This window comes from Camelina sativa, chromosome 7, assembly GCF_030686135.1.
Source record: "Camelina sativa cultivar CO46 ecotype springtype chromosome 7, ASM3068613v1".
Classification (NCBI taxonomy): Eukaryota; Viridiplantae; Streptophyta; class Magnoliopsida; order Brassicales; family Brassicaceae; genus Camelina; species Camelina sativa.
Window position 1 is genome coordinate 15,777,622 of NC_141886.1, and position 23,318 is coordinate 15,800,939.

General features: G+C 33.2%; 3 protein-coding genes across 10 annotated transcripts; 1 reads left to right on the top strand and 2 right to left on the bottom strand.

Annotated features, from left to right (window-relative positions):
* Nucleotides 1–2,369: 2,369 nt before the first annotated feature.
* On the top strand, nt 2,370–5,927 carry LOC104701074 (putative pentatricopeptide repeat-containing protein At1g56570). 3 transcript variants are annotated; one of them, XR_015561945.1, is made up of 4 exons: nt 2,532–3,335; nt 3,418–3,493; nt 3,579–4,964; nt 5,069–5,130. XR_015561945.1 is itself a non-coding variant. In XM_087458231.1 (2 exons), the coding sequence occupies exons 1-2, from the start codon at nt 2,712–2,714 to the stop codon at nt 4,633–4,635; spliced, it is 1,842 nt and encodes a 613-aa protein (XP_087314357.1). In that variant the 5' UTR covers nt 2,370–2,711; the 3' UTR covers nt 4,636–5,927. The 3 variants fall into 3 exon arrangements, 1 of the variants encoding a protein (XP_087314357.1); XR_015561944.1 differs by having other exon boundaries at nt 2,370–3,335; nt 3,418–4,964; XM_087458231.1 differs by having other exon boundaries at nt 2,370–3,335; nt 3,418–5,927.
* LOC104701072 (uncharacterized) lies at nt 5,282–5,861 on the bottom strand. The gene has a single exon (XM_010416704.3). The coding sequence runs from the start codon at nt 5,859–5,861 to the stop codon at nt 5,373–5,375; it is 489 nt and encodes a 162-aa protein (XP_010415006.1). The 3' UTR covers nt 5,282–5,372.
* A 10,857-nt stretch (nt 5,928–16,784) lies between the features above and the next one.
* On the bottom strand, nt 16,785–19,479 carry LOC104701075 (AP-3 complex subunit mu). Of its 6 annotated transcripts, none has more exons than XM_010416706.3 (8): nt 19,347–19,479; nt 19,176–19,275; nt 18,846–18,956; nt 18,676–18,765; nt 17,837–18,084; nt 17,539–17,748; nt 17,246–17,453; nt 16,785–17,156 (listed from the first exon to the last, which is right to left on the bottom strand). In XM_010416706.3, exons 1-8 carry the CDS (start codon nt 19,379–19,381, stop codon nt 16,911–16,913), a joined length of 1,248 nt encoding a protein of 415 aa, XP_010415008.1. In that variant the 5' UTR covers nt 19,382–19,479; the 3' UTR covers nt 16,785–16,910. The 6 variants fall into 6 exon arrangements, with proteins under 6 accessions (XP_010415008.1, XP_087314361.1, XP_087314359.1 ...); XM_087458235.1 differs by having other exon boundaries at nt 18,676–18,754; nt 19,372–19,476; XM_087458233.1 differs by having other exon boundaries at nt 19,372–19,476.
* Nucleotides 19,480–23,318: the final 3,839 nt, after the last annotated feature.

Below are 23,318 nucleotides of genomic sequence, written 5' to 3' on the forward strand. Positions count from 1 at the left end.
AACTCCTGGATATATGCGCATGTGGTCTCAGAAAATTTGACCGGAAGAAATGCTCAAGAGTCGTTGCCAAGACTCAGATTCTTGTTCGATGAGTGCAAAACTCGGTCTCTTTTGCTTCTCTCAACAATCGAACACAATAAGCTTTTTAGGCTATAGATACCACAGGAAATTGAAAATTCGCGGAAACTTGTCTGTCACATATATTTATTATTGATATTTGTTTGTCTGTGTATACAAATGATTACAACAGTTTTATATCCTTGCATCTTCATTGGAAAGCAGTCTCGTCTTTACCAGACATGGACAGTTGCCGGATTCTTGACTTCTAAACTCCTTTTAGCAAATCCAGAGATGGCATCGCTGTTGTTCTGGGAAGAAGATTACGAACTCCTGGATATATGCGCATGTGGTCTCAGAAAATCTGACCGGAAGAAATGCTCAAGAGTCGCTGCCAAGACTCAGATTCTTGTTCGATGAGTGCAAAACTCGGTCTCTTTTGCTTCTCTCAACAATCGAACACAATAAGCTTTTTAGGCAATAGATACCACAAGAAATTGAAAATTCGCGGAAACTTGTCTGTCACATATATTTATTATTGATATTTGTTTGTCTGTGTATACAAATGATTGCAACAGTTTTATATCGTTGCATCTTCATTGGAAAGCAGTCTCGGCTTTACCAGACATGGACAGTTGCCGGATTCTTGACTTCTAAACTCCTTTTAGCAAATCCAGAGATGGCATCGCTGTTGTTCTGGGAAGAAGATTACGAACTCCTGGATATATGCGCATGTGGTCTCAGAAAATCTGACCGGAAGAAATGCTCAAGAGTCGCTGCCAAGACTCAGATTCTTGTTCGATGAGTGCAAAACTCGGTCTCTTTTGCTTCTCTCAACAATCGAACACAATAAGCTTTTTAGGCTATAGATACCACAAGAAATTTAAAATTCGCGGAAACTTGTCTGTCACATATATTTATTATTGATATTTGTTTGTCTGGGTATACAAATGATTACAACAGTTTTATATCCTTGCATCTTCATTGGAAAGCAGTCTCGTCTTTACCAGACATGGACAGTTGCCGGATTCTTGACTTCTAAACTCCTTTTAGCAAATCCAGAGATGGCATCGCTGTTGTTCTGGGAAGAAGATTACGAACTCCTGGATATATGCGCATGTGGTCTCAGAAAATCTGACCGGAAGAAATGCTCAAGAGTCGCTGCCAAGACTCAGATTCTTGTTCGATGAGTGCAAAACTCAGTCTCTTTTGCTTCTCTCAACAATCGAACACAATAAGCTTTTTAGGCTATAGATACCACAGGAAACTGAAAATTCGCGGAAACTTGTCTGTCACATATATTTATTATTGATATTTGTTTGTCTGTGTATACAAATGATTGCAACAGTTTTATATCCTTGCATCTTCATTGGAAAGCAGTCTCGTCTTTACCAGACATGGACAGTTGCCGGATTCTTGACTTCTAAACTCCTTTTAGCAAATCCAGAGATGGCATCGCTGTTGTTCTGAGAAGAAGATTACGAACTCCTGGATATATGCGCATGTGGTCTCAGAAAATCTGACCGGAAGAAATGCTCAAGAGTCGCTGCCAAGACTCAGATTCTTGTTCGATGAGTGCAAAACTCGGTCTCTTTTGCTTCTCTCAACAATCGAACACAATAAGCTTTTTAGGCTATAGATACCACAAGAAATTGAAAATTCGCGGAAACTTGTCTGTCACATATATTTATTATTGATATTTGTTTGTCTGTGTATACAAATGATTGCAACAGTTTTATATCGTTGCATCTTCATTGGAAAGCAGTCTCGGCTTTACCAGACATGGACAGTTGCCGGATTCTTGACTTCTAAACTCCTTTTAGCAAATCCAGAGATGGCATCGCTGTTGTTCTGGGAAGAAGATTACGAACTCTTGGATATATGCGCATGTGGTCTCAGAAAATCTGACCGGAAGAAATGCTCAAGAGTCGTTGCCAAGACTCAGATTCTTGTTCGATGTGTGCAAAACTCGGTCTCTTTTGCTTCTCTCAACAATCGAATACAATAAACTTTTTATAGGCTATAGATACCACAGGAAATTGAAAATTCGCGAAAACTTATCTGTCACATATATTTATTATTGATATTTGTTTGTCTCTGTATACAAATGATTGCAACAGTTTTATATCGTTGCATCTTCGTGTAGATGACAAAGTAAGTGTTGCAAACTTAAGCCAGATTTTACCAATTGATCATAATGCTTTAACTTTTGACATTTTTATTTTAATACTTAACCAAAATTCGTAAAAAATTTAACCAAAAACTTGGTAAAATTAAACAAAATTCAATCGAAACTGATTCAAAATCTAGCTGTACTGACCACGCAGTTTCATAGAAATGAAAACTAAAAAAATGACCCAAAATTACCTATCAAAAATATTCTCCTTTACAATACTTAAACCAGAACCTAACTTTCACCTACTCAAACCGAACCGATCTGGTTTAAATTCTCAAATTCGAGTTATCCTAAACTCGAACTAACCCGACCCGGATACCCGAAGACTGCCGAATGCGCCATGCTCAACTCCGAAGGATTACAATTTACAGCTAGTCAACTACGAGCTTTGTCTTTCCGACAATGGTGAAATTACTAAAGAAGGCAGAATTCTCAAACAAACTGTGATCAGACATTGCTGGTGTCTGTAAGCAAGAGAATGAGCATCACGACGAAACTTGCACGCTCCAATGCGTTAAAAACAATCCCAAACTTTGTCAGAAGCTCTCTACGCAACGCCTGCGTCGATTCAAGTCAAAACACAGAGTCCTCTCATCCTTACAGACCCAAGAAGCATCATATTTTAGCAACCAATCTAATCGTTTCATATTTCGAAAAAGGCTTAGTCGAAGAAGCACGCTCACTGTTCGACGAAATGCCTGAGAGAGACGTAGTTGCCTGGACCGCAATGATCACCGGTTACGCTTCTTCCAATTACAACGCTCGCGCTTGGGAGTGTTTCCAAGAGATGATTAGGCGAGGAACAAGTCCGAACGAGTTCACACTCTCTAGCGTTCTGAAGTCTTGTAGAAACATTAAGGTTTTGGCTTATGGTGCTTCTGTTCATGGGGTTGTGGTTAAACTTGGTATGGAAGGTTCTCTGTATGTTGACAATGCTTTAATGAATATGTACGCTACTTGCTCGGTAACAATGGAGTCGGCTTGTTTGATTTTTCGGGATATTAAGGTGAAAAATGATGTTACATGGACTACTCTAATCACCGGGTTTACACATTTGGGTGATGGCATTGGCGGTTTAAAGATGTATAAGCAAATGTTTCTGGTAATTTTTCTACATCTTTGCCTTCAACGAAGTTGTTATGTTTTGAGGTTTTAACATTTTTGGATCTGTTTTGTGTGTTCAGGAGAATGCAGATGTGACGCCTTACTGTATAACGATAGCGGTTAGAGCTTCAGCTTCGATTGATTCTGTTACAACCGGCAAGCAAATTCATGCATCAGTGATTAAACGCGGGTTTCAGTCTAACCTCCCGGTGATGAACTCTATATTGGACTTGTATTGCAGGTGTGGGTATTTACCAGAGGCGAAACGCTATTTCCATGAGATGGTAGATAGAGATCTGATCACATGGAACACTCTTATTTCCGAGCTTGAGAGATCAGACAGCAGTGAAGCTCTGCTCATGTTTCAGCGGTTTGAATCACAAGGCTTTGTGCCTAATTGTTACACTTTCACAAGCTTAGTTGCTGCTTGTGCTAATATAGCAGCGTTGAACTGTGGCCAGCAACTTCATGGAAGGATTTATAGAAGAGGGTTTAACAAGAACGTTGAGTTAGCTAATGCTTTGATTGATATGTATGCTAAATGTGGTGACATACCTGACTCTCAAAGAGTATTTGGAGAAATCATAGAGAGGAGGAATCTTGTGTCTTGGACTTCGATGATGATTGGGTACGGATCACATGGTTATGGAGAACAAGCTGTTGAGCTTTTTGACAAGATGGTTTGTTCAGGTGTTAGACCTGACCGGATTGTGTTCATGGCGGTTTTGAGTGCGTGCCGCCATGTTGGTCTAGTGGAGAAAGGATTGAAGTACTTTAAAGAGATGGTCAGCGAGTATGGTCTTACTCCTGACCGAGATATTTACAACTGTGTAGTGGATTTGCTTGGAAGAGCTGGAAAAATAGGTGAGGCTTATGAATTGGTTGAGAAGATGCCGTTTAGGCCAGATGAATCCACGTGGGGAGCGATTTTGGGGGCTTGTAAAGCTCATAAGCATACGGGATTGATAAGTAGATTAGCTGCAAGAAAAGTTATGGAGTTGAAACCGAGAATGGTGGGGACTTATGTGATGCTTTCGTACATCTATGCAGCAGAAGGGCAGTGGGTTGATTTTGCGAGAGTGAGGAAGATGATGAGGATGATGGGGAACAAAAAAGAAGCCGGTATGAGCTGGATCCAGGTCGAAAACCAGGTTTTTAGCTTTGCTGTGAGTGACAAAATGTGTCCTAATGCGAGTTCTGTGTATTCAGTCTTAGGGCTACTGATAGAAGAGACCAAAGAATCTGGCTATGTTCCTGACTTAGACTCCTTAGTTCATGATCAAGAAGTCGGAACTTAAACATGATATCATAACCTGGTTCTTGATTTCGTCGTGATCGAGTAAAATGGAGAGGATTTGGTATATTAATGCGCTAGTGCTGTTGTTTGTTGTTAAGTTGTCGGTTGGATTGATGCTCAACGGCTTTTTCCGCTTATTCAATGACGCAAGACACAACTAACAAAGATCACGAAAGTTAATATGAATGACGTCAAAGGATTGTTAAAGACCACTGAAACTGACAGTACCTGGACAAGTCTCTTTTAGGTATGGCTCTATGCATACATATGGTATTGGTGACTGTCCTACTTAATAAAGAACAGACATCACCATACCTCGATTTAGATCAGGTAATGGCAAATTTTGGTAGCAGGAAAATCTTAATATGTCTCAGTGGATCAAGTGTTGTTGGCCTATTTACAATACATCTCTTTGTTCTTGTGATTTATGATAGCTTCCAAGAAACATTTAGAAATCGTTGGCTATGGAGTAACCTCTGAGTTTCCTTCATTAAAAGCACAAGATATTGCTTTCTGCTGAAACGTTAACATCAGAAGCTGTCCACTAGGTTCAGATCTACACAATTAAGAACCTTAACTTTTTTCATAGGTTTTTTTTTTATAATACAGAATCTGCTTTTAGAAAGGATATAAATTTTATAGATATCTTTAGATCCAAATCTGAAATTGTATTATCTTATTGATAAAGGAACTTAAACAGAAAGTAAAACATGATTAGAAGGATAAAATAGAGAGAGACTAAGCATCAGTGACTGCAACAGCTTCTTTGACATTGTTCTTCTCAATTGCAGGCTTCTCAACCTCAGGAACAATAAAAGCAGACACTGGGAAAGTCCTGGACAGACCGGTCGGTGTCTTGAAATTGATCTTCCCTGAACTAATCGGCTCCTCCAAGACAAGCTCATTGAGAGTGACCCAGATAAGAAGCTCCTTGGCCTTAACACCGCTGAGCTTCTTGATCTTTCCGACCTCCACCTGGGCGGTAACCTCAGTGGCGTAAGAGACAAGTTTACTAATAGCTTCAAACTTGTGGGTGATGCTCTTCTTCTGCTTCAACCACACAATACCTGTCTGTCTGTCGTAACCGACCTCTTCAATGTCCTTCAATGGCAATAACCCATTAGGCATAGAGACTTCCTTGAGAAACTCCTTTGTCTTCTCACGGCATAACTCATCTCCTGTGTATTTCTCTGCCCTAGCTCTCACTTCATCTGTAACCAAACCCATCTCTGTGTTTTTTTTTTTCTTTTTTTTTGGTGTTTGCTTTGTTTTGTGTTAAGATCTCTGTCTTCTGGGTTTTTAGTGAGAGATCTTTGCCTTTTAATTTATAGGTGCTGTGGTATGGATTCACCCTTGTATTCTCTATTTAATTACGGATTTTGCCACTGTATGAAATAGAATGACATGTGACTATGAAAAGCTCCTACAAAGGTTTAGGGTTAAAAAGTTATAAGTCAAAGATTAAAAAGCATTGGGATGTTAAAAAAGGTTACACAATTTGAGCAAGAAAAGTAGTTGATCATTGCCTTAAAGTTGTGAGTCTTTGGTTTTTAGAATCCAATCTACAAATATTCAAAACATCACATTGCAATTACTACAAATCACACATTTGTATCAAAAGATCAAAAATCAAGATATCATCCTTTTATTAGCATTTTTTTAGCTCGGTCTATATTTAGAAATATCAATTTATTAGGTGAAAAAATAAAAGATGAATTAAAAATTTGGGTGATGCATGTATATTATACAGTAAAGGTCTTTAATGGTTACAGTTGGGCAGATTTATGGCCTAAATTAAAGTGACTTGGGTGAGGAGACAAACGTTACACAATACTACCAATACGCGTGGACATGTGTGAATCGCATTTTTTACATTTGTAGGTTGGACGGTCACCTCATTTATTCGCATTGTGAGGTTACAACTTGCATATGTGATGAATAAACCAAAAACAAACAAAAGGTACATGAATCACGGTCTCGTATGCAGAGATCTATTCTCTAGCGTCATCACAAGACTTCAAATAAAGTTATAGTTAGGTTAGGTTAATATTTCTAAATATAGACCGAGCTAAAAAACTTGTAACCACTACGTAGATATCTAAATTTTTGTAATGTACATCTAAAAGTAATGGAATATTTTTACCCTAAAAAGGTTTTAAGTATTGAGAAATATATTTATTGTTTTTTTTTGTCAATCAATATATTTATTGTTTTATTGTTGTCAAATTGTTTAGTAGCACTTTTTTCTAAAAAAATAGAGTGACTAAAAAAAAAGAGATCGTTTAATTTTAGTAGTAAATTATGTGTGTTGACTGTTGACCAAAAGAAAATATAACAACATTAAAGGACAGAATTAGTAGATACATGCTGTATAATACTATTTTTTTTTAACTAGAAATCATAAAATGAAAAGTTTCCTGAAATTTAGATCCTACTGCCAAAAACCTCTTCATATATACATCTATGTATTCAATTAGTATTTAAAAGTTCACAAAGTAAAAAATAAAAAGATATATAGGTTCATGCTTTTATAAATTAATAAGGTAATCTTTTAATTTATTATCTTATATATTTTTTTTACGCAAAAAAAATTATTATCTTATATAATAAAAAGAGTTCACTCAAAAACATTCTATGGGACATTGAGCAATTGACATCTATCCAAATAATTTTTAGTCAAAAATATTGAATGCATAGCATGTTTAATAAATAAAATTAAATTCTAACTTATATGAAATTTTAGTTCTTCTTTTCCTCACTTCAAAATTTTTTTTTGTTAGTCACATATACTCTTTTTTCCAATTATAATATATTTTAATACATTATTTATATTGATTTAATATATTATGACTATTTTATATTCTGCAGTATTTTATCTAATTGGTTAAACTCTTTTAAATAAAATTAAATAATATTATGTCATGTAAAAATAAAGATATATTTATAATTTCTGTAACTTTGTGTTTTTAACTAAAATGAAAGAGACGAAGTAATAAATAACGGTTTATCCAAAAATATGCTATTAGACATTGACACATAGACTTGGATTATACATTGGAGTAATTTGACATGAAAGATTCAGGAATTAATAAAAACATATTAAAACAAAAAAAAAAACTATATTTGATGGAATGCTTAGACCAACTCTAGCAGCAAAAACCGTGTAACGTTTCTTTAAAACAATATATATATATATATATATTTTATTAATATTAATCATTAAAAATGATAGCTGTCTACTTGTTTTGAGAAATGTTTCTTGTATAAGCAATTAAATAAAGGTGTTAAAATGGATGAAATCCATGAGTTTACCCTGTTTTGTTTTTTTTTGGTTCAACATCAACTTTTCATTATCCAAAAAGATACAACCAAATCAAAGGCATGTTACATTCACCTCTATAGACTTGGACCAAATCAAATGCAATGGTTGATCAAGTATAACCCTAGAACACTAGACGGATCCAACGTTACCTAACCGAGAACCATTGCATTTTTTAACCACAACGAGATAAATAACACACCACGACTCAGTGTGAAATCCTCTCTTAAACCACATAAATAAACCCTAGGACACGAAAACAACTACCAACCCAGAAAAGTCCAAATCCTATACTGAAGTACAAGTCAAATCCAAGCTATTAGAACCTTATGATCTGCAAGTAGAACATGTCCCAATAGCATCAGCACCTAGAGGCGCAGTATCAGAAAAACTTGGTATCTTCAGCTTTCATTGTTCCGGTCCTAAGCCAAAAACGGACAGAACGTCCGACTGACCCGACCAAGAGATGCAAAGCAAAACTAGCATAAACAGAGGCTTCTCCAAACTAACCACACAACAATCATAATGCTAATCACCGAAAGGTAAGAATTGGAGCACAGATTAGCATAGCTTCACCTCACGGTGCATTGCCGGATTGACCACATCGCTTCTGCTTTATTGCCCCGCTTCTTGGCCGGACTGAGACCAGTAGGTTGACGAAGCTCTCGAGAAACGCCAGCTTTGAGGAAGTCCTCAAATCTCAGCCACCGACGCGCAAGAAAGACTCGCCAATAACCGGTAAAAACAAACCCCGACTCGACCTTTAAACTCCGATCAGCGAGGTCCTTCGGCAGAAGATTAGAGAAGCAGGAGGACGCACCCCAAAAAACCTAGAACTGACACCTTGAAACTCCATGGGTTTACCCTGTTTGTCTATTATTTTAACGGGTATTGGTTAAATTTTCATACCCATATAAATAAATGGGTTTTGATGGGTTTGTCCAATGGGTTAATGAATTAGCCTTGGGCATATTACCTTGAACCCGAAACCCGAACCCAAACCTGACACGAAGTAGAGGGTTCGGGTAGTGTCTAATACCCGATCGGGTTCGGGTTTTACCCGATACCCGAAAGAAAACCCGAAACCCGAACATATATACATACAGTAAAACTTCCATAAATTAATAAGGTCGGGACCATGAAATTTTATTAATTTATAGAGGTTTTAATTTATCGATAAATTAATAATTATTAATATTAATTTATGAAGAGATTTTTAATTTTGAAAACTTTATATTACAAAATAAGATATTTTGTTATCATTCATATTTTTAAAGATTTTCTTAATTTATAATCTTGGTTATCGTAATTGCTAAGTTTAGAGTTTAGGTAAAAATGATAAATGTTAGAAATTTAGAGTTTAGAAGAAATTGCTACTAATATCATTCATGGTAATAATGAAGTCGAAGAAGATATTGCGGTAATTTTATAAGCAATTACATGTTAAGAAAAACAGTTATCGCATTTAGAACTCTCCACAATTTTTGGATGCGGTTTGAGAAGAAAACAATGAAAAATATTAGAGATGAGTTCCAATAAGAATGCAAACAACAATAGAGTCATATTTTACTAGATTTTCTTAGATATATATATATATATATATATTGATATTATTTGATTATTAATTTATAATATTGATGGGACCATATTTTTACATAGGATTTCCAAAAAAATTATTATCTTATTAATTTATCGAAATGTGTTATTTTTTACACCGGCCCAATTCAGGACCGAAATAATTTATTAATTTATAGCGAGTATTAATTTAAAGAGTATCAATTTATAGAGGTTCTACTGTACATTACATTACGTATATCCCTAAAACTAAAATCCCTAATTTCGATTCTTCCTCTTTTTTTCTAAGAGTCTGTTCGGTTTCTCATCCCCAATTATATAAAATAGAGATCATCCCCAATTAATCAAACTGGAAGAAACATCAAGTCGAGTTGTCGCATCTTCTCCTCCTTCTGAAACTTCACGGAGGAAATCGAAGGTTTGTCTTCTTAGTCTGTTCTTGTTGTTTGTTATTGTTCTGATGGTGAAGTGTTTGTCATTTGGTTTTGTAAATTTTTTAAATGTGGATGTTACAACTTACAAACTTAGTTTCTGTATATTGGTGGTAAGAAGTTCTTACTAAGAACAGAGTCTGTTAGTTTCGGTTTTGATTGATTACAATTTGGTCTTGATTTGTCTATTACGCTTATTCTTTTAGATGGAGAAACTGTTTTCTTGACTGTTATTTAAGCAATTTGGTTTTGATTTGTCTTTTAAGATGCATTGCTTGATTTTTGGCCGAGTCGTGCTTGATGATGATTCTTATTGATGATCCGTTTTGGTTTGAATGTGCAGATGGACTCATCATCTCCAATTGTTGATGATGAAGAGAGAGATATACACGAAGAAGAAGAGTTTTTAACACCTGAGTCTAACCGAAGGGGGAAAAAGAAACAAACATGCAACAGCGGTTCCGAGTCTGAGCAACCTGAGTCTAAGTCTCCAAAGATTCTCAACCCAAGATCAAATGTGTGGCAACACTTCACAAGATAGAAGGACAACCGTGACAAAGGTAACTGCAACTATTGTGGAAATGAGTTGAGTTGTCCAACAAAATCAGGGACAAAAACTTTGTGGAATCATCTAAAAATCTGCAAGGCATACAAAGCATGGGAAGAATGTCAAAATCCTTGTGAAGGTCAACAAGTTATTAATAGAGATTGGAATTTACAGTCTGGAAAAGTGCTTGAGCATATTTTTAGAAAAGCATTGAATGAAATGGTGGTGATAGGAGAGTTACCATTGTCGTTTGTAGAAGGAATGACACTTAAACACTTTTGCAACAAGGTGATGCTTCTATCTTATTTTGCGACTTGTTTTAATATACATGACTCTAATATACATGATTCTAATTGATTTTTTCTACTTAGGTAAACCTATACAAGCCCCATTCAAGAAGGACAACAGGAAGAGATGTAGTAAAGATGTTTGCTGAGAGGAAAGCTACTCTTAAAAAATGGTTTCTCACTACCAAGCAAAAAGTCTCACTGACAACTGATATATGGATTTTCTCTGTAACCGGTACTGTTTTTCAAAATCAAAATTTCAATATATTCTCATCATTGTTTTTACTCAATTAGTGAAGATGCTTATCAATGTTTTTCTTTATTCACAGGTTCAAGTTATATGGTTATAACTGCACACTACATTGATAAGAATTGGCGTCTAAAGAAGCTAATTATAGGATTCAAGCATGTTGAAGATCACAGAGGTAAAACAATCACCAATACACTGCTGAAATGTCTAGCTGAATGGAGGATAGAAAGGTTGTTTACTATTACTGTTGATAATGCAACAGCTAATACTAGTGCTTTGAGTCAGTTTCAGTCTGCTTTTGCTTTAATTAGTGAAGATTCTCTGGTTCTTGATGGGGACTTTATGCATTTGAGATGTGATGGGCATATCATTAACTTGATAGTGAAGGACGGTATGACTAAAATTGATTCAAGTGTGGCTGCAATCCGCAATGCAATCTTAGATGTTAGAGCGGGTCCAAATCGGAGAAACTCGTTTCAGTTGAGAGTCGATTCTGGTAGATTTTCAAAGGGAAGTTTGCCATTAGATGTCTGCCATAGATGGAATTCGACATTTTTGATGTTGACTAGGGAAATAAAGTTCAAAGGAGCATTTGATAGGATGGAGTTTGAAGATAAGCTGTATAATGATCAATTTTTAGAGACTGAAAATGGAGTGAAAAGGATTGGACCTCCTCAGAAAAATGATTGGCGTAAAGTTGAAAGGTTAGTGAAGTTTCTAAATGTCTTCTATCATGCGACATTGGTTGTATATGCCTCTACTACTATGATTGCATTTAAGTGTTATGGTGAGATAGTTAACATAGTTGTGAAGCTTCCGTTGCTTTGTAATAATGTTGATAATGAAGTGAAAGTAAATGCAGAGAAGATGTTTGACAAATTCGACAAGTATTGGGATGGCCTGCATAACATCAACAAGATGTTAGTTATTGTCAGTGTCTTCGATCCGAGAAAGAATATGCAATCTGCGAATTTGTGTTTTGAGGAGCTATATGGGGAAGGGAGTTTAAAAGTCAAGACATTGTATGATTCGGTGGTGAATATCGTTCGTGATATGTATAAAGAGTATTCTACAAGATCCAACACAACAGCAAATGAGGAACTTTCTCAGTCTCAGTCCTCAACTCATAATACACAAGAGAGACAAGCAGACCGAGTATTTGACTCGATGGAGGATGAGTTTGATGGCTACAACCCAGTGGACCATAAGTATGATATGCTGCTTAAGAGCATTGGAGTTAGAAACAGAAATGAAATTGATACTTATCTCAGGGAAGAAGTTGAGAATCCTGATTGATGATGGGGATTGAGTATGATGTACTCTCTTGGTGGAAAGTCAATAGTGGCAAGTATCCTATTTATCTCAGATGACTAGAGATTTATTTGCTATGCAGGTGTCTTCAGTTGCTTCTGAAAGTGCTTTTAGCACTAGTGGAAGGGTAATCAACCCATATAGAAGTTGTTTCACACACTATATGGTTGAGATTTTGATATATACAGAACAATGGCTCAAGCAAGACCTCAAGTTTGAAGATACAATGCTTACAAATGCACAGATTCTTGCTGACTTTGAGTTTGAGGATGAGCTTGAAAGAGGTTTGTTTCTTATCTTGTTTAATGCTTACTATCTAAAAAGTTTTTGGTGTTAATATAAACTTATCTCTCAATGATTGTAATTGTTTATTCTCAGAGTTTGAAACTGATTCAGAAGGACCTTAAGTTATTCACATCATAAAAGGGAAGATGCAAAAGAGAAGTGAACCAAAGAATGAAAGAAGTTGTTTTGGAAGATTTCAAGTTGATTTTCTCTTTATTTTCGAATACTTGAACTTCTCAATTGTTTGTAGAATGTTTTGGACGACTTGAATTTCTTATTTCTTTTGCTTTGAATATTTGACATTGAGTTTAAGTGCTTAAATTTCAGGTTAATTGTTTAAACTTGATCGAGTTTTGATCGGGTTTTGGACAATCCGATCGGGTTTTTCGAGTTTCGGGTATACCTGAACAAAACCCGAACCCGAAGGAACCCAATCCGAACCCGACCTGATAGTATATAATACCCGATCGGGTTCTATATGTGTAAACCCGAAAATCCGAAAACCCAAACCAAATCGGTTTTGGGTACCCGAATTCCCACGACTATAATGAATGAAACGAAAGATTAAGAATGAAGACTACAAAGTTAATGAATAAGATTAAATCATCTAAATAAGATTCAAGTGTTTTTTATTTTAAAGTAAGAATAGTTTTTATTTTATACTAAGAATAGCTTTTTATTTTGGTTTTACGGATTTTTGGCTTTAGGATTTAAGGATGCGTTTTTTTATTTTAATATCTAGATATTATTTTATTAAAAACAACTTTGGTTGACTTTATAATACTATTTTATATAAATATGTTATGGATTTAATATTAATTAAATAATTTTGTTTTATTTATATATGATAACCCATATAACTTATTTAGCCATTGGATTTCATATTATTGGGTTTGGATATATAAATTTAATCCATTATAATAAATGGGTCAGGTTGAACTCATCCACAAAAGTTGCAAACCCATGTGGATATGGGTCGGATCATGTTACTCATTCTGACACTCCTACAATTAAAGGAACAATTCTCTTATGTTTTCCTTCTCTTTCATCATTATATTAATTTTTTATTATCAATTTTCTTAATTAGTACTTCCTTTGTCCCTCATAAATTGATGTTTTAGAGAATTTTTCTTGTCTCTAAAAGATTGATGTTCTAAATATTTTTAATACTAAAAAAGTGGAAAAGTAGAAAAGCAGAGAAAATGTCTAGAAAAATAAATCATCATATATGAATGAGATGACCAAAAATAATTAAAAAAAAATCATAAAGAAAAAAAGTAAATAATAAATTAATCATATATTCTATTATTTTAATATGTGTGAAAAATCCTAAACATCAAACTATTAGAATCAAACTATTAGAAACAGAGGGAATATTTTCCAGTGAAAATGGCTTTAGAGTATGAGGCCGACAAAACGAAAATCTAGAAAATGTATGGAAATAAGCAAATCATAAATGATACGACCACACCTTTTTAAAAATATTTAATATCTCTACAATATCTGAATAATTAATATATTTTATTTTAGTTTTTTTAATAGTGTATAATGCAAATTTTCTATATATTAATAGATAATCACATTTGAGAAAAGTGTTGCCGCTAGAGAGCTCATGATATTTTTTAGCAAAATACCTTTAAATTTTCTAATTAATTACAGTTCTATGCCATTGTATTTATTTTAAAAACAATTAACTGAATAATAATTAGATATGTCATCATTTCTCACACAAATTTAATAGTAAAGCAAAATTTCACTAAAATTTGCTTACAAATATACTAGTAAAAATTATATTGATTTCTTAAAATTAATATAAATATTGATTTTTTAAAATCAATATAGTAAAATATTCTAAAAAGGCTATAAAAACATATCAATTAGTATAAAGTTAATAAAAATAAAGAATATAACTTATTAAACATATAACTTATTAACATAATCATATAAAAACGAAATGTTATATATTGTATTATCACCATAATAATTTATATAACAAACTTTCAGTAGTTATTAAAATGGATTATAAAAGGAAGTATATTACCCCTGAAATATCTTTTATTCATTAAAAGAAACTTAATTCCCAAAAAATATATATTTATATATATATTCATAAATAAATAAATTGACAACAAATTAGGGGATATCTTGATGTGTGATTATTTATATATATCTAAGTATGTAAACTAATTAATCTCAACATTTAGTATGATTATTTATTAAAAAATAGAAATATTGATAACCGAATAGGAACATACGTTTTAATTGTATATTTATTTATGTGCTATTAAAAATGATATTATGTTTGACACAAACATATATTGGTTCTAAGATAATAATTTTATTTATAATAATTTTTTTTAAAATCGATTTATCCCGCACATAGCGTGGATTGTTACCAAGTATACAATATATGTAATAGTGTATTGTATAATGTAAGTACACATGTCAAATGTACAATGTATAATGCAAATACACATGTAATTTTCGAGTAACAGTGTATAATGCAAATACACATGTCAAATGTTCGGATAAAGATATTAATCACATATATTTCATATTGTAAAACAAAAATTGTTCGATATACATCTTCATTTAATTTTTCATTATAAAAAATGTAAGATTTTGGATTGTACAACAACAATCATCAAATAACTCTTATGTATATAACCCGTTTGAAACCATATATATAATAGTTAAGATTACGATTAAAGATAAGAGAAAATTGAAGTTTTAATACATTTTTAAAACTTAATTGGAGAATTAGTATATTCACTATTTACTACTATTTGAATTACTTTTAATCCTCTATTAATCATTTTATTTACAAATATGCCATTAAAATTAAATATATAAATATATATATTTATTAAATTATCTCTTGAATTTAATAACTAAAATACTATTCAATATATATATATATATTTTTTAATTTTTTTATAGATACAAAAAAAATTTTGTTTTTTTTTTATAATTTGATATGCATTTTGTGTAATGATTATATTTGATAATGTTAAATATTTTTTATAAGTTTTGTATACACCTTATTAAGTGTACATGTGTCTGTACAAGTGTTTGTACACATTATAATGTGTACATGTGTCTGTACACATTATAATGTGCACAGATATCAAGTGTACAAATGAATAATAATACACAAGTTTAACCCGAACAGTTAATTTAATATAATATATATGTTAATATACATGTTTTTATCCGTACAGCTGATATATAATATATTCAATATGAATGAAATAAAAATATTTATATGTGTAATAAATGTGTACACTAAATATGTTGTACGGATGTCTTTTATGCAGCTACCATTTTATAATTTTACACTCCTACACTATACCCCACTTTCTTTTCTATCTCACATCTCTTCTATTACACAAATAGTAAAAACCTTTTGTTTCTCCAATTATAAATAGTGAATATACTACAATTCCAATTAAGTTTTGAAAATGTACTATTTTGCCACCCTAAAGATAATATATAACCATAACCGATGGTTAATAAATCGTAACCGATTCGAATTTTCAATGTCAAACGAGGTGAATAAAAAAGCATATCATAAAACTCAAAAGCTCAAAAACCTGTAAACTGCATTAAAAGTCAAAGAATAACTAATTGACACAAACTAGAGCATCTTGGATATTCAAGCAGTTGTTTAAACTCCTGTTTCTCTCCATAAGACTGATTCAAACGTAGCACAAGCTTCTTCAGTGTTGCTGAGTTCTTCAGAAAGTATCTAACTAGTTTTAGTTCAGTTCCTTTCTTTGTGATCGGGCTTTTGATATCAACAGATTCAAGGGAAGATAACATACAACAAGGTAAGAGTCTGGAGAGTTTTGTAGAATTGAGTTTTATTTGGGTTGGTTTGAGTTTGATTGGTTCGGTTTGATTTGGTTTAGTTTGTTTCGGTTTAAATGCCCACCCCTGAAATGATAAGCTCTAATATTGATAATTTAGATTCGTTTTGTTTCAGTGCTGTAACACGGGTCCTCTCTAGTATAAGAGGAGGCAGAACAACATCATCGTTGTGTTCTTGTAAATGACTATACCAGAATCTAGTACACTACGTAAATAATATAGACCTCCAAGTTAACGATATCCATAAAATATCGCAACTCCGATCACAAAAATCGTTGGATGCAATCCATTTTTTTTCTTTTTTAATCGAAGGCGAAACAAATTTGGCACAAACAACAATTCACAGGAACCCAAAGGCAAGACTTTTGAACAAGAGCATGACCGTAGTAGTACCAGTAAAGCTACAATCTGACATCGAATTCACCAGCGCGTGTCTGAGCACGAAACCCTTTGTACAGACGAGGAGGAAGAGTTTGAAGATCAAGTTTCTCGATTCTTAAACCAGACAGAGCAATACCCATTATCTTAAACCCGAGTTTGAATGTCGGAAACACATGAAGCCGTTCTAACCCCGTTTCCAACGCTAGTGTTCCCGACAAACACGGAGTCTTGTCCTTTGGGATTCTCCCGATCGTCCACGTACATGTCTGCAAAACATAGTCCCTACTCAAAACGGGAAAATTTTCTAAATCCGGAAGCTGAGCTCAAAAGCAAAAGCCTGACACACATATATTACCTTGTTAGAGAGGATGGTTACAGTTCCATGATTTGACGAGAGATCTGCAGATGAAACACAATGAGGAAGCTGGAAACTCAAGGTTATCGACTCAATCGCCTTTCCTGGGTCACTTCTGATTCCCACTAGCACGCTAACTCGACATGTACCCGAATCTGATGTTATTTGAGGTTTGACATATACAGGTGTGTTCTTCAGCTTCTTCACCCTAATCAGAGATGCCTTAGACTGTAGAATACATCTTCAAGATAGTGCAAGAATAACGTTTGGCTGTGAAAGAAAAGCACACAAACCTGTAACTCATGAGCTTGAACTCTCCATCTGGAGGGACAAAGGAGAGAACTTGATGAGATTCCCACGGTCTGAAGCGTACACACGGGTGAAACCTCATGTCTTCGAGGATTGATGGATTTGCAAACGACAATGTCAAATCTGGAAAACCAGTGAGCTGAGAATTCATTTGGACTTCGCCATAAATCTCGCATTTTACTAACTCTCCATCCCTGAATGTTTTTTAAAAGTATATGTTTCGAGTGAGATGAGTCGTATACGTTAAATGAAGTTTTTTTGTGATTCTTTTTAAGAACAAACCTGTTTACAATTGCATCCATTTCTTCAACGAGGTCAACATAAACTTCGTTGCTAGAGTACTTTGGATCTGTCGGTCGCCATGGAACACAGGAGCCAGCTCCACTCGGGAGTGTGTCACTAACATTGGAAGCATTTCCCGTTACAACACTCAACATTTTGCTAACTAGATTCGGTGGAGCTATCATTTCCCTCAAGATGCTTGGTTCTGTTGTGAGAGGGAAACCATTATCGATCATCTCATCCAAAAGCTACAAGTCACAAATATGGGTAACCTTTTCAGTTTAAGGCAATCAGGCCATAGCAAAAATAAACTTTGGCAGACACAAAGAAGCTATTAATCTAACAGTTAAAGCAAACCAACGAAACAAGTTCACAGGAAAAGAAGAACAATTCAACACAGTAACCTCTTTGTTTCAATCACTCAAAAGGTGGAAAATGTTAAAACTGTCTACTATGTACAAAACCAAGAACAGTGAAGCTGGAGAAAGATGAGGAAACTATGATATTGACATAGCAAAACAAGAACAATACAAGCTACAAACTGTAACGATTAACATATATTCTCCAATCTCCAGATCCTATAGAAAGAATCCACAAGTACGAGTTGATTAAACACACCAAGAAACGATGTAACCGCATCCCAAAATGTCTTTCTTCTGGTGTCAGAAACTTTGCACAAATGGTAAATCGAAGTAACAAATGAGCCACATCCAACAAGAGAAACAAGAAAGCACATATGAGCAAGACTACTGACGTGCACTAACTATATATCGTCCACCATAGTTTCACTTAAGAAAAAGAGCCCTCTCATAAATTGCATACTGTTAAAGCAAAGATACCTCATAGACAATGATGAAATTATCCTTAATGAGATCTTCATTTACCCCACCAAGGTAATCAGACAAAACATCAGCAACTCTGCAAAGGAACTAAAACTTCACAAAGTTACAAAAACTTCACAATTTACGCAAACATTGGAATCTACAAAAGAAAGAAGCAAAAGATTCACCTCGATTGCCATCAAAGGTGGCATTTCAACTTGACTACAAGCTAAGAACGTGATACCATCTCGAACGATTTGAAATAGGTAATGTGTTGGTGAAGCAATCACTGGAAGTGACTATCCAAAAACAAAACAAGAACGCATAAGACACACACTAAGACAGTGCAATCAAGAGTTAAAGATGACCCATAAGTTAAAGTCTCCAACTTTGGATTCGAATTTGTAAATGTAATGATAAAAGATTGAAACTTGACAAATCAGACAAATTCAAGAACCAATGAACTAACACAATTATGCCAAAAAATCAAAAAAGAAAGAACTTTAGTATAAAAATACCTTAAAGGAATCGCCTTGGGATAAAGACTGATCCCAGAACCAAGCACATATGGATCGATCAACGCGATGACCTGTAAGCTGCTTCTCCAGCATCACCTCTCTGTGAACACAAAGTCCAAAATTTCAGACTGATCAAATCAAAGTCGATCTGAATCTGGAAGATTCACTTACCCAGAATCGGAGAGGAGAAATATACATTGAAGCATCTCTTCCCACGATGCGTGAATCTGTGATTGCCTTTGTGTTCTCGATTTTGGTTTTTTTATTTGTTCATGTTTAGGATTTAGCTTCGAGCTAGAATACTTTGGTCGAGTCAGAGACTTTGAAATACAATTGAAATGGTAGGCTAATGGGCTCATGTTGGGCTTCTAAAGTCCGTTGTTTTTGTTCGCTTTTTTATTTTACTGTTGAACTTCTGAAACTTTTGTTTCTTTATTCATTCTAGAAACTTTTGTTACTTTTGTTACTTTTGTTTAAATACAACCAAGATCAATATTCAATAACTCTCTTTGTTCATGAGATTTTCTATGAATTTGAAAGTTTATGTGATGCAAATAGATGAATAGCTCTATGATTTTTGAATGCGTTACCGAAATTTCATCATCAGGAGATGATTCCCAAAAAAGAAAGTGACACCAAGTTGATGGAAATAATAAAATCATGTATTTGATCTTAATTTACTTTACCATTTTTTTGTTATACTACCATTGATTATTTCTGTAATTTTATTGATAATCTTGTATACCTAAATTCGCATTAATAAAGTTTTTTAGAGGGAAAAAAAAAAGATCTAGAGTTAATGACTTAATGGATGTAATTTAATCTAAATGTTTATTTCAGACAAAGGATAAGAAAACTAACTATACTGAAATGACTTTTTCGATTCAGTCTCCGTCACAAATTGGAATCAAAGTTATAAGTTGAAATCTAAAGAGTTCTCAACGTTTTCGATACAAATATATATTAATGATTTTTGTACACTTCGAGATTCTTCATGATAAAAATTACTGACCACAGCCACATACATGAGAGTAAGAACAAGCAACTATTTCGTTAATTCTTATAAGAATTTTTTGTATGAAACTAACATCGTATACACTAATAAATATACGTGTTATCAATGATCTGAAAAAAGCATAGATATACATAGATTTAGAATTCTGGATTACGAAATAAAAGAAAAAAGCATTACAGGTTTGAAGTTTCTTGAAGAATTAGAATTCGTCTGTACTTTTCTGTTTAGATTCCGATAGAATATTCTTACAAAAGGACTAGTCAAAAGCGGAATTGAAGCGACCCTACTCCATAAAACTAACATTATCCAATTCAAATGGATTACAAACTAACATTATAGAACGCAAAGGTCGGCCCACTCATAAATTCACAGCTTAACATTACTTATTGAACTAAAGCCTAAAGGTATTAAAACTTCCCATAACGACGAATGCATCGAACGTCTACCTCAACTAAAGCCTACAGGTATTAAAATAAATCTATCTCTAAAATTGAAGAATTTTATAACCGTCCAATAACCAAATCACAAAAAAGTATTGTACTAAATTGGGAAAAGTGTAAAACAATTATCATCTTACAAAAATATTAAAAAGGTATAAAGCTATTTGTGGTGAATCAAAAATGTTATACAAATTTAACATCGTTTTATTCGGTAAAATACAAAAATTATAATTTATTTAGAAAATTAGAAATATAATTTACCATAAATAAAATTCATGATTTTTTCAATATTTCTGAAAGTTTCTCTTTCTTTATTTTTTTTTAATTATTTTCTCAATTTAGATTACATTTGACAATTAAAGTTTAAAATGAAAAAGATAATTTTTGGAGTCGTATATTCACATACTTATTATAGTTATTATTATTTTAATATTGAAAAACTTATTTTGTTTTAGGATTTGTGACACTCCGGTTTCAAAGATTTGCATAGAAGTTTAAAATAATTAATTTGGTCACCTATGTCATTAAAGTACACTTATCTTTCAGTCAAGGGTCGAGAGAGAGTAGCAGCTGATGTGTTCACGTTGTAACAGACATTCCGTAATTGTCTCAATCTAGAGCGTAATTGTAATGGATTAGTCTTTGAGTGACACGTCAGGAATGAAGATACTACTACATGTCTATTCTCATTAAAAGTAAATATACCTAAACTTAAAAGGAATATGAAACATATTTAGTTTTTTTTTCCTAATATCACAAGCAGTTTCAATGTTTACGTAAAAAATTTAGAGAGGCTTAGAACATGTTCCAAAAAAATAGATGCATCACCAAAAGACAAAAAGACATCGGGAGTGACTCAAAGAGCCACTTCTTCCTCTTGGCGTAAACCATGAATGTATTTATGGTTTAGACGTTACAATTTTGTCAGTAATTTGAACAGCTGCAACAATAATAGAGATATTGGTTAATATTGTAAAGAAATTAATGAAAGTTTATCTTTAGGAAAATAATTTTATATATATAAAGAAGATTGGGGTTTTGTTCACTATCAAATGGAAGATAGTTGAATAAAATTATAAAATATTGATTTAGAAAAATACAGACAAAGAGGAAGATAATTGAAAAAATTCATGACTGTTGGTTTTCATATTCTAATATTTAGAAGTTGTCAAAAAGAAAACTGAATGAAATTCTTATTAAAAACCAACTTCTAGAATTATATTCAAGAAATTGAAGAGCTAAAATAAAAGGAAGATGTGTATCTTAATTATATCTATTAAAGAGTTAGCCAAGCTGCAATTCTTGATAAAAGAAAATGTTAGTGTTTCATAGTATTTAGTTGAAAAGTTGAAATATGAATATATCTAAATACTTAAGTTGTTTTTTTGAATAAATCTAAAACTTATTCAACTAAAAAACTTTTTGTTACAAAATATGCGTACTTAGATCAAACTTTCATTTAAAATATATATTTTTGAAGTTTTAGACAAAAATTGTAGAATGTTTAAATCTCTCAAAACAAAGTTGTTCATATTAATAGCAAAACAAAGATAAACTCTACATAAAAAACAAATTAGTAGCAAAAAAATTTTAAAAGCGGTAAGTCATCTCATCTACAAATTTTTAGATGTACACATTTGTTTGAGCTGGAATAGTTTCAGGATAAATGACTTTCCGGGAAGTAACTGTCAGAACTGTGCGAGTAAAGTCAAAATTCAGGAAAAGATCATGTGGTGATTTGTAGGGACGATACTAAGTATTTAACACTTTCCGGACATAGCAAACTAGCCGTCAGATATAGATGAACTCACGGGACTAATGAAATGACGTGAGGCCTATTAAAAAAAGGTGGACTCATAGATTAGGATTAGATATAGAACCCAATAAAACGTGGCGGTCAAAACGTTAGAGGATCTACAAAACTAATTCTTTTTTTTTTTTTCAAATTGTTTGACACAGATCTGTATTAATTAAGAAATAGAAAAGTATTACCAACTTTGGATTGTACTTAAATAGTCGGTTGGTCATTTGTCGGACAAACTACCATAAGGAAGTTTAACATGGAGAAAGAAAACCAAACGGTTAGAGTGGGTCACACAAGAGATCCTTCATAGAGATTTCTTTTGTTATGTGTGAACGTCTAATTTGTAATATGATGAGCGTCAAAACCTCAGTAAATTCTAAACTTTATTTAGTGAAGTAAATGTTCTAGGACGTACAAGGTTGCGTAAGTGAAAATATCAATTGTGTTTGTCACAGTCAGATAAATACTAAAACCGATCAAAAAATATTTAGATTGTTTCAACTTTCAAGTAATTATTTTTAGTTTTGTTCTTATTTTGATATAGAATACGAATTAACATGGAATACGATTACTATTTTCTGATAACGATTTAACAATTTGATAATATATATTGTCAAACATTTAAATTAAAAAATATATATATTTTCGTAAGTTCGATTTTATTTCTTGACATATATAGTAAGCTAAACTGACAAGAACGAAAAATACTCTAGTGTACATTTTCGTTTAAGGTATAAACACAAACCTCCTTTTCGATATATATTATAACCAAGTTTGGATTACGTTTGACAGAAACAAATTAACACAAAACTTTCATACAAAAGTGACGAAACATAAATCTTTTGAGTCATGCAACTAAAATATTTTTTGATTGTAACGTACAC